Source organism: Schistocerca cancellata, chromosome 5, assembly GCF_023864275.1.
Source record: "Schistocerca cancellata isolate TAMUIC-IGC-003103 chromosome 5, iqSchCanc2.1, whole genome shotgun sequence".
NCBI lineage: Eukaryota > Metazoa > Arthropoda > Insecta > Orthoptera > Acrididae > Schistocerca > Schistocerca cancellata.
Window position 1 is genome coordinate 533,902,832 of NC_064630.1, and position 12,528 is coordinate 533,915,359.

A 12,528-nucleotide genomic window follows, 5' to 3' on the forward strand; every position below is an offset into this window, starting at 1 on the left:
CTGTACTTTGTCGTTTTCTGGTAGGGTCGTACTAATCACACCAAGTCTTTCCACTCGTGACGATTTGTTCAGGATAAAACTGTTCGCGTTTTGCATTTCAATCAGGTTGCAGCATGCGTCCACTCAACTTAGAACACACTTTCTCTGCTTCAAAACATTCTGGAGAATGTCTTCAAACACTTGTTTTAGATATGTTGCTCAATTTCACAATGCGGTTGTACGCCTGCTGCTGAACAATGCCTACTCACAACTGACTGATCGAATGCACATTGTTGCTTGAAGGTACTGGCGTGGGTTATACGCCAGGAATAAAATGTAAGTCTCAGAACTTTTTGAACGAACTGTGTATTCCTACAAAGTGCTACAACCGGTAATCGTATAAGCTGACCGATTCAAACTGTAACTTGTTGGTACTGTAGCCATAGCCTATTACTTTTTGCGTTTTTTGATGCGCACATTTTTACGTTTTTGAACATTTAAAGCAAGTTGCACCACTTTGAAATCTTTTCGAGAGCTGACTGTTTATGCAGCTCCTTTCATTCTAGGTAGTTGCATCATCTGCAAAAAGTCTAAGGTTACTATTAATATTGTCTGCAAGGTCAGGCTTAGGGCGCTAAACAGTAAGGTCATCAGCGCCTTTACATTAACGATATGCCGACGAGCACGGTGAAAATCTATTCTAAAATAACAATAAAACGGAAAACCAAGTTCCGTTCCTGCACAAGAATTGAAAGGTAGCCCCGATAACACGAGCTTCAGAAAACCCCGTCGAAAAATCTCGACGAGGCACAGCAGAATAACTTGATAAAATCATGGATAAAATACCGAGAAAGACACGGTTAAAAAGGGGACAGATGACTGAGGCTGGATGACTCCTTGTTAATTGTGAGTGATGACCGTGTGTCTTGTGCTTCCTTGCAATTAATGGGCACCGTTGTTTGGTCGAAGAATCTACAGTAGATTATAAACTCCTGGAAATTGAAATAAGAACACCGTGAATTCATTGTCCCAGGAAGGGGAAACTTTATTGACACATTCCTGGGGTCAGATACATCACATGATCACACTGACAGAACCACAGGCACATAGACACAGGCAACAGAGCATGCACAATGTCGGCACTAGTACAGTGTATATCCACCTTTCGCAGCAATGCAGGCTGCTATTCTCCCATGGAGACGATCGTAGAGATGCTGGATGTAGTCCTGTGGAACGGCTTGCCATGCCATTTCCACCTGGCGCCTCAGTTGGACCAGCGTTCGTGCTGGACGTGCAGACCGCGTGAGACGACGCTTCATCCAGTCCCAAACATGCTCAATGGGGGACAGATCCGGAGATATTGCTGGCCAGGGTAGTTGACTTACACCTTCTAGAGCACGTTGGGTGGCACGGGATACATGCGGACGTGCATTGTCCTGTTGGAACAGCAAGTTCCCTTGCCGGTCTAGGAATGGTAGAACGATGGGTTCGATGACGGTTTGGATGTACCGTGCACTATTCAGTGTCCCCTCGACGATCACCAGTGGTGTACGGCCAGTGTAGGAGATCGCTCCCCACACCATGATGCCGGGTGTTGGCCCTGTGTGCCTCGGTCGTATGCAGTCCTGATTGTGGCGCTCACCTGCACGGCGCCAAACACGCATACGACCATCATTGGCACCAAGGCAGAAGCGACTCTCATCGCTGAAGACGACACGTCTCCATTCGTCCCTCCATTCACGCCTGTCGCGACACCACTGGAGGCGGGCTGCACGATGTTGGGGCGTGAGCGGAAGACGGCCTAACGGTGTGCGGGACCGTAGCCCAGCTTCATGGAGACGATTGCGAATGGTCCTCGCCGATACCCCAGGAGCAACAGTGTCCCTAATTTGCTGGGAAGTGGCGGTGCGGTCCCCTACGGCACTATGTAGGATCCTACGGTCTTGGCGTGCATCCGTGCGTCGCTGCGGTCCGGTCCCAGGTCGACGGGCACGTGCACCTTCCGCCGACCACTGGCGACAACATCGATGTACTGTGGAGACCTCACGCCCCACGTGTTGAGCAATTCGGCGGTACGTCCACCCGGCCTCCCGCATGCCCACTATACGCCCTCGCTCAAAGTCCGTCAACTGCACATACGGTTCACGTCCATGCTGTCGCGGCATGCTACCAGTGTTAAAGACTGCGATGGAGCTCCGTATGCCACGGCAAACTGGCTGACACTGACGGCGGCGGTGCACAAATGCTGCGCAGCTAGCGCCATTCGACGGCCAACACCGCGGTTGCTGGTGTGTCCGCTGTGCCGTGCGTGTGATCATTGCTTGTACAGCCCTCTCGCAGTGTCCGGAGCAAGTATGGTGGGTCTGACACACCGGTGTCAATGTGTTCTTTTTTCCATTTCCAGGAGTGTAGTTAAAAGAGGGGCTACCTCCGCCACAAAGCTCCAAAAAGAGCAGGTGCTGTACACAACAAGATTGAGGAGCATCGGCATGTGACTTGCACGAGATACAGGGTTGTTTGGCATATCGAAGACTACAGTAGCCTACATTCAGTATTGCATGAACATTTAGCTGTGAAAAACATTCGTTCCCGACGGATTCGACCGAGGAAGCGCAAAATCTGTAACAGTAAACGAAATTCAGATTATTCGTACCGGCCGGAATCTAAAGAGCCCCCTACATAATATTGTGAGATTGAGAGGTTGCACAGTAACACTGACAACTTCAAAAACTTTTGAAATATATTGGGCTGCCTGGAAATATTGTGCCGTTTGTAGGCGGTATTGACAATATCCTTGCCAGTGACTTGCGCTCTACAATGTTAGGCTAAATATGTCGCTATCATTGTGTTTACTATTCGTTGTGTTGAAAATGAGTTCAAAACAAGACAAAGGAGCTTCATGATGGAGTGCATCGAAATACATATGTACGGTAGGCTATCTGGTTGCCGGCGTTTTGGAATGTTAGCGCACAAAAACAGAAATGTCAAGAATGAATCGTATGATTTGCTACTCACAAAATAGGTTAAAGACCGTGGAAGGACGATGCTTTTTTTAAAAAAATTAATTAGCGGTAGAACAAAATTATGAATAAAAGCATTTATGGACACTGGTGTATGTGTATACATTACCTACCCGAATATAATCGTTTAGTGCTTAGATTATTATTGCATGACTTGTTTAACTCTGTCCCGAATACTTTAATCTGAAACTACACTTATAAATTCAAATTTTCGAAAGAATTCTCAGTAGCAAGGTATTGTAGCGTAACAGGTAAACACTGACTTGGTGGAATTACGTCTCTCATTATAGTACCGGTATTTTGGTTCTTGGTGAGCGGATGTAGGCGTCGGCAGAAATTTTTACAGCCTGGAGGGGGGGGGGGGGGGGGCAAGGCTCTAAGATTGCCATTTTTGATGTATCGGTTAATGAGTTAGTCAGTTTTCAAATCTATCATGCCTCAATAACTGATAGCTACCCACTCAATATTTGTTATAAGAGCATTACTTACATGCTTAAAACAACAAACAAACGGTTATACAGCAATTGCTAAAGCCGCACTACTGTCTCGTTGCAATCAGCCATGTAGTGCTACATTTGGCTAAACGAGAGGTTTGGCAGAGTCCAGGGAAATCACTTCTAGAAGTGCGTAATAAGTTTTGTTACGAATAACAATAGCGTGCAGCGCGGGATTAGTCGAGCGCTTCGTGACATGCCAGACTAATATTAAGATGTAAAAGGAGATTTAGTAAATAAATGGTATGTACCAATTTCCCATTTCTAGCCGGCACGGTCAGAGGGTTACGTGCCCTCTATAATAAAAAAACTGAGTCAATCGATCAACAACGAACATAAATGGATGTCTTACGACGTCCGCACCGCCAGATGCAACGAACTAAAGCGAACAAAATGAAATAAAAAAAAAAAAAAAAAGCGCTCTGAGGCGCTGCAGTCATGGACTGTGTGGCTGATGCCGGCGGAGGTTCGAGTCCTCCCTCGGGCATGGGTCTGTGTGTTTGTCCTTAGGATAGTTTAAGTTAAGTAGTGTGTAAGTTTAGGGACTGATGACTTTAGCAGTTAAGTCCCATAAGATTTCACACACATTTGAACAATAACGTATTCCCCGGCTTTCGTGGTGTGTGTGTGTTTGTGTGCGTGTGTGAGGGGGGGGGGGGTATGAGAAACAAGTACCCATGTGTGGAGAGTTGGAGACATGGCGCAGTGGCCGGTAGAGCAGTTGCCTGCAACCGAATGTCGTCGTGTAACTAGGCTTAAAGAAAATGTGTTATTTCTTTGGCTGCTCTAGACATGTCGTAATCATTGCTTTAAATGACTGAAGAACAGTTAATTGTAAATGTTGTTTGCCTAGATCATCGACGAAATTAGTAAAGACAACTGAAAACGTCGCATCATTCATCAAGGCAATGACCGTGAAAAAGTACGTCAACAATTGATTCTTTGGGGAGAAAGCTTCGCACTAATATCTCATTTACGTATTTACCTGATTAATAGTCTAAATTGCATTGTGTTCCTAATGTCAAACAAAGAATGCGTGGACAGCGATTCCACCGCCTCAAGACACTATAATTCTACCAAAACCATGTTTTTGAGATAGGCTACCAACATCACAATGGTGTAAAAAATGTGTCAACTATTGGTTCGGTTGGATGCAGAAGTGTATAAAATTTAAAATTAACGTGTGGCTTAACAAGAGTAGCGTTTAATCGTCTCAAAATTGTTATTGTAATGATCGTTGCTAATATGATAATATCGGAAACAAGGAAACAATTGACTGAGCGCGCCAGGTTCGTCATAGTTTTGTCGTGATGCAGTAATTTTATTTTGTTTCTGAATTTAGATACGATGCCATAATTACCAAACTTGCTCATATTCTCGTCCTCGGTTGATGTTAGAATAATCATATCCTTTAGGCCTATGTTGAATATCAAATGTCATTTTTCCCCTTACTTTGATTCTTTACGCGGCCTCTTCTATGAAACTTAAAGATTCTGTTAAATTAGAGTCCGATTATTATTTCTTCGTAAGTTGGAAGAATATAATTAGAAAATGGATATATTTTTATTTCATTTGAGAAATTGCTGTGTCAAGTAAAAGAATAATTTTCGGCTACTTGAACTGAATAAGGCAATTGACCCCTCCCTTAATTAAGTCCCTAGTAGGCTCTTGTAATATTTTTATTGGTTTCACATCCATTAGAATACTTCCTCACGGAGGAATCGAACAATTTATGTCTGAATGAATTATGTTTACTTGATCTTAACTGGAGAGAGGGGGTGTAGGGAGCGTGTAGAACTTCCCTCTCCAGTTAAAGATACAATGGAATCTAAATTATCAATTAAATATGACGAGTTTAATTTCCTTAATCATAATCGAGGTGTGTGCTGGATGCCACACCTATTAGTTGACTAAGAGAGGTTACTAAAGATATATAAAGAAAGGCTGCATGAATATTCAAAGGTTTGTTTAATTAGTGTCATTGGATGTACAGAGAAACCTGACCAGTGAGGCATTTGAAAATGGACATAAGCAGTCCTACAAAAGCCGACTTAACAGAGTTTCAAGATTAAGTGAGGAATCTATGTCTATAGGCTACTGCAACTTCCTATTTTATGCTCCCAAGACTAGATTAATTACATGGCAAGAGGCATTTGAGGAATAGTTCTTCACACACTCCATACAAAAATGAAATGGGAAGAAACTAGTACATAGAATGAGAGAGAGGACACTGTGCCATATACTTTACAGTGGTTTGCAGAGAATAGATGTAGATACATAATCTTGTGTGGCTGACACTGCCATTTGATATATAATTTAAAAACTGAGACCTAGGTACAATGAGCATTAGGCCCTATACCGTAAGAAATACTGACAGATAGTACACTTATAAACCAAAACATTGTCACCACTGCCCACAGCAACGTTGGATACCATCAGGTGGTGTTGCGGTCATGTGACGCAGTAATAAAAAGTGTAAGCAGAGCAGACATGGACAGGAGATCACCCTAGCAAAGCTGCGGGCAGGTAATGGGGAAATCCATTTAGATAATTAACTTTGACAAAGTGCAGATTGTTATTACGCAGAGCCTGTGAACAAGTATCTCAAAAGCAGTGAACATGATCGAATGTTCACATGCTACTGTCATGAGCATTTACAGAAAGACGTAGAAGGACAGTGAAACTATCACTAGGTGCTAAATGGTTGGATTACGACAGCTCTTCACAGTACATGGGGTTCGGAGGCTTGTCTTCTCTGTAAAATAGAATAGATGGTAATCTGTGGGATCTCTGCTGAAAGAGAGATTAGAGCCCACACAGAGGCATACCGACAATCCTTCTTTCCACGAACAATACGAGACTGGAATAGAAGGGAGAACCGATAGAGGTACTGAAGGTACCCTCCGCCACACACCGTCAGGTGGCTTGCGGAGTATGGATGTAGATGTAGATGTAGATGTAGATGCACGCACACCATTCATTGTACATTATTAAACGTGGAGCTCTGCAGCAGCCACCCCTATGTTTTCACAGGTTGAACAACAACATTGTCAGTTACAATTGCAATGGGCACGGGACCATTGGGATTCAGCCATTGATCTGGAAACTTGTCGCCTCTTCATGTGAATCACATTTCTGCTGCATTAGACTGATGGTTATCTCTGTGAATGCCATCATCAAGGTGAATAGAGGCTCAAAACATGCAGCGTACAATGGATGGAGGCTGGTGGGAGTATTATTATACAATGGGAAACATTTGTTGCACTTGCATGGGACCTCTGGAAGTAATCTAAGACATGCTGACAGTTGTGAACAACCTACATACCTTCATGCTTGACTTCTTCCCGATGGTGATGACATCTTTCAGCAGCATAATTGTCTGTGTCTCAGAGCCATAACTTTGTTACAGTGGTTTGAGGAGCATTATGGTGACCTCACATTGATGTCTTGGTGACCAGATTCACCTGATGTAAATCCTATAGAACCCATCTGTGTCACTATCAGGCACCATCGCCATGTATGCAAATCATTATCCCGTCATTTACGCAAATTACATTACCTGTGCATAGACATTTAATGCCACAAACCTACCAGCAAACTGTCTGACCTCTGGTACGCAGAATCGGTGACATCTTTCATTCCAAAGAAAGACAAACAAGCTATTAAGCATATGGTCATAATATTTTGGATTATTTTGGATTATCAGTGTAAAATGATAGTTTTGGTTACAAGGGATCAATCAAAGGCCTATTTAAATTGTAAGTGGTCAAAGTTCCTAATTTTTCCTAATTTATGGAAGAGGGAAGAACTTTAGGGAAGCTTCAATGATAAAGTCATATGTTTAATTTAGGCCTATATTTTGTTTTGTTAGGTTTAATTATTTATTTCTTGCCCTTGTTCTAGAGGCAGGTTGTTAAAGATAGTAACATTAAGAGTACATAACCCCACTCTAAACCCTTGACAAAGATATAATGTCTGGACATATTACTGTTTCTGCCATGTTACATTACTCTAATTTTTGTAACTATAAAATAGACCACAGTAGCTGTCCCTTTCAAGGATATCGACATGTATAAATAGACAAGGAGAGGCCTTCACTTCACCTGTAGCACCCCTTGACCCTTATCTATTGTTACCTGTGTGAAAAGTTATGTTACATTACTCTAATGAATGTAACCATAAAATAGGCCAGAGTAACTGTTCCTTTTGAGGATATCGACATGTAAAAATAGACAAGGAGGGACCTTCACTCCACTTATAACACCCCTTGACCTCTATCTATTGTTGCCTTTGGAACATTATGTCCCCACTTGCAGCATGTGCTTGTAGGTACAATTTTGTCATTAGGTAGATATTACTTTGCAGATTTTATAAATTCTATAACCATTCTTTGTCTCTTTACTTTAATCTGTCGATAGTCTGGAAATGACCACTGCTTGGAACTGGTTACAGCATTATGAAATGATCGTGTGATAATGCCATTAAAAATTTTATTACTCATTTTGTCATACTGCAACATAAACTATATCTTATCTGTTTTCTCATTGTTTCTGACATTGGAAAGATTAATGGTTCGACAGTGTGTGTCATTTTATTGTTGTGAACTTAAATAACTTGCTTGTTAGTAAAATAACTTTAGTACAGTTGACACACATAACTGTTAGCCTTTTATTGTCATTACAGATTATGTATTGAAGATCATCAATAAAAAAAATTGCTTTTCTTTTGCAGTACAACAAAAGTTCATTAGGCTGCCAGTGTAACCAGGCAATAATGTTGATAACGGATGGACCACCAGATAAATATCGTGAAATATTCAAGCATTATAACTTCCCACATATGCCTGTGCGAGTATTCACATATCTCATAGGCGCTGATTCTTCTAATGCTGAAGAAATGCATTGGATGGCATGTGAAAATAAAGGTAATACATTTTTAAACTCATAACTTGTAATATGTAGTGAAACTCACAAGTAGATGTATTTCATAATGAGTAAGCTGTCCCATTGAAAATGTTGCTCATTTTATGTACTTTCTGTCTTTTCAAAACAACTACATATTAATAAGATATTGTCCAGTGATTCTAACAGCACAGTTATTGATAAAATTGTTGTATATCACTATGAAAAACTGAAAATCAGCTACTACAGTTTTTTGAAAGATAAGCAACATTTTAATGGTCGATAAAGCTATGAGTGATGGCTGGAATCCAACAGACATAATCAGTGAAATTTGTAAATGTGTTATATCAACCTGTCAGTAGCTTAATAGAAATGGTGCACTCCTAACTACAAGGTTGAAATGTCACTTGCAAGTTATTGTAGTATTTGCAGAAGTAACAGTGAAAAGAAAAAAAAATTATGAAAACTAAAAGAGCACACAGGAGAAAAACCCAAAAAATGTAAAAGGTGTCAGGAATAGTAGGGTGGTCATTAACTTGATGATTGTTGGTTTTCTCCCAGCCGTGAAGCAGGTCATCGAAGACTAGAGGAAAAAAGAGACATGGAAGAATTAAGGACTCACAGAATATAAACAGCAAAACCAAGGTAGTGGAGGTCAATATGTAATGCAATATCGTGTGTGGAGAGAGCAGGAAGACTGTTGCAGTGACTTCATGATCATTCCATCAAGTGGGAATACACAGTGCAGCAACATAGTATACTTTTATTCTGAAGCTATGTCCAAAACCCACTGCAGTGCAGATCATGCATTCAGTGACTAATAGTCACGAATAACACACTGAGTGTCTGTCAAAAATGATGAAATCTGTGTTAAATTCTTCTTTCCATATAGCTCACACAACAGAACACGTGTATTTAGTTTCCTGACAAATTAAGTACATCACATAAGATAGTGATTTCAAACAGTTTTTAAGTATGTCTTAGGAAGTACATCACATAAGATAGTGATTTCAAACAATTTAATGTATTAAAAAAGAATAAAACATTGTGTGATAATTTCATGACTTATGAATGTGGAAAACAATACCTGATGTGACACCACTCTAAGAGCCTGAAAAACAGTAGTACCCCACCCTCAGCAACCTAGCAGGAGGTTTAATTGTAGTTGTAGGCAAAAATTAATATTTGGCACTTGAGCCCTTCTACAATAAATGCAGGCTCTGTCTTATAATGAAATTTGATGGGAGTAATGTTACCTAGTTGAAATATAACTGTATCAGTTAGAAGACATTTGTCCTCCAGTTATCTATGAAAGAATCTCAGGTAGCACTAAGCGATTTGTCTCTGAGTACTATTACTTTTTACAGGGTCAAAGTTATCACACGATTTTAATGTGTTATGTGTTGTCCATAAACCTGGGGGGCCTCTGTGAGAAAGCTAAACTAAAATCTGCCCAAACAGGCCATGAAGGCCCAACAGTATTGACCGTCTGCTGTGTCATCCTCAGTCCACAGGCATCACTAGATGCAGATATGGAGGGGCATGTGGTCAGCACACCGCTCTTATTGTCGTATGTCGGTTTATGAGACTGGAGCTGCTACTTCTCAATCAAGTAGTTCCCCAGTTTGTGTCACAAGGGCTGAGTGCACCCCGTTTGCCAACAGTGCTCGGCAGACCGGATGGTCACCCATCCAAGTGCTAGCCCAGCTCGACAGCACTTAATTTCACTGATCTGATGGGAACTGGTGTTAACAATGCGGCAAGGCTCTTGGCACTGGCCTCTGTGAAGGAAAACTGAATATTTTAGACTATAATGTGTGTTAGTTTTTCCCTTTGATTTTTAGTATGTGAGGGAAAGTCTGTTGAATTTCGTGGGCACTTGTTTTAGATAATTTCACTCTGTCTCAATACCGGAGGGATGGTTTGGATTATATCCCCCAGTTTTTTTTCTTTATGGTAATGTTCCAAACAGATCTCACATTATTGTTGGTTCTGATAATTTTCTTTGCTTTTCTATTCCTACACTTTTGTATTTGAAACATTCTTATTGTTGCACAAATTTATTATGTAATTCATTCAAACCATCAGCTGTGGTTAAAATTCTCTTGTCTTGACACAGAGTTAGTATGAAACATCCCTTCACACTGCCAAGAAAGAAAGATTTAAAATTGAGTTGTATTTCTTATCCACCATGTTTTTTTGGTACGTTTCTTCTCAGTTTTCCTCTTGTAGACTGTCTGTAAATATTTTTTGGTGCTCTAAATTATCACATGCAGAGCATGAGTCATTCCTGACTAATGCTTAAGTGTTAGGGACTTCCAACTAGTTCAGATTAAAGGAAGACATTGATTTAATTCCCAGACATTAAATTTCATATTTAGAAAATCATTTATGCAGGAGGATCAGACAGATACACCATTATTTAACAACCACACAAACCCTCGTATGGAGGACATTGAAATAGGCATTCCTAATGTTGAGAAACAGCTGAAAGAGTTAGAAACAAAGAAGTTGTGAGGCCTAGATGCTGATCCACAGTGCTTTTACAGAGAGTACTCTTCAGCATTGGCCCTTACTTAGCCTGCATTTATCATTAATTTCTCAGGCATTGGGGAATCTCAAGTGGATGGAAAAAACACAGGTAATTCTTGTATATAAGAAGGGTAAAAAGAATGAACCCACCAAGTTACATACCAATGTCTTTAACATCAGTTTGCTGCAGAATTATTGAGTACATAATAAGTTTGAATGTAATAAATTTTATTGAGAGAGGAAACCTTCTATTCATAAGTCAGCTTGGATTTAGAAAGCATTGCTTTCATGAAACATGGTGTGCCCTGTTCTCGCACAATATCCTGCAAATGATGGATGATGGGCAAGAGGCATATTCCATATTCATAGATTTCGGAAAAGCATTTGACACAGTGCCACACAGCACTCAAAGGACTGAGCATACAGAGTAGGTTGTCAGATATGTGAATGGCTCAAAGACTTTAAGGTAACAGAACACAGTATATTATCCTGGATGGTGAGTGTTCATTGAAGGCAAAGATATTGTCATGAGTGTCCCATGGAAGTGTACTAAAACTGCTCTTATTCTCTGTATATGTAAACAGTCTGAAGGATAGGGTGAGCAGTGACCTGCTGCTGTGCTGTAGTATATGGGAAAGTGTTGTCTCTGAGTGTCTGTGTGAAAACTTAAACAGAATTTTTATTTGTTTTTATGAATGGCAGATTGCTATAAATGTGTAAGGATGAGAGTGAATGCAGCTGAATAGGTGTTTTGCTTGACAGAGTTACTTCAATTAAATTTCCAACCATAACTTAGAAAACTGGTACAAAATGGAATGAGCATGTAAGGTTGATTGTCGGGAAGGGGAATGGTTGACTTCAGTTTTTTGGGAGAATTGTAGGAAAATAAATCATTCATAAGTGATACTGTGTGCAGAAAATTTGCGCAACCCATTCTTGAGTGCTTCTCAAGTGTTTGAGATTCCCAGCAGGCCAGATTAAAAAAAAAAAAAAGCCATAAAATCAATTGAGTGGCATGCTTCTTGATTTGTTACCGGTAGGTTTGACTGACATGCGAGTTGTATGAAAATGCTCTGAGAACTCAAATGGGAATATTTTGAGGGAAGAAGATGTTCTTTATGTGAAACACTATTGAGAAACTGTAGAGAACTGCTATTTGTGACAGACTGCAGAATAACCCTACTGTCATCAACATAAATCCCGTGTAATGATGGTGAAGAAAGGATTGCATAGATCAGGGCTTATACACAAGCTTGTAAACAGTCATTTTCCTCTGACCCCATTTGTGAGTGGAAAAGGAGAGGGAATGACGAGCAGTGGTACAAGGTACACTCTGCCATGCATCAAATAGTGGCTTACAGAGTATGTATATGGATGTAGATTTTTTTACTGTATGGATCAGTCAGTGTGAGAGTGTTAGAGAACTAGAGAACTGTTCTGTGAGCTTGGACGGGAAGCCTTGGAGGGAAAAAGATGATTTTTTTCACTGAATGCTATTGAGGGAGTTTAAGGAACTAGAATTTGTGACAGACTGCAAAATGATTCAGCTGCATCCATCATTCATACTGCATAAGGAAAAAATAAGGGATTTCAAGAAATAAG

At 40.6% G+C, this 12,528-nt stretch overlaps 1 protein-coding gene across 1 annotated transcript in view; it reads left to right on the forward strand.

Annotated features, from left to right (window-relative positions):
• LOC126187970 (voltage-dependent calcium channel subunit alpha-2/delta-3) overlaps positions 1-12,528 on the forward strand; it is an 865,148-nt gene that overhangs the window by 565,947 nt on the left and 286,673 nt on the right. Inside the window, exon 8 of the mRNA XM_049929356.1 lies at positions 8,225-8,417. Within this exon, the coding sequence (XP_049785313.1) occupies positions 8,225-8,417 (193 nt within the window). The remainder of the gene's footprint in view (positions 1-8,224; positions 8,418-12,528) is intronic.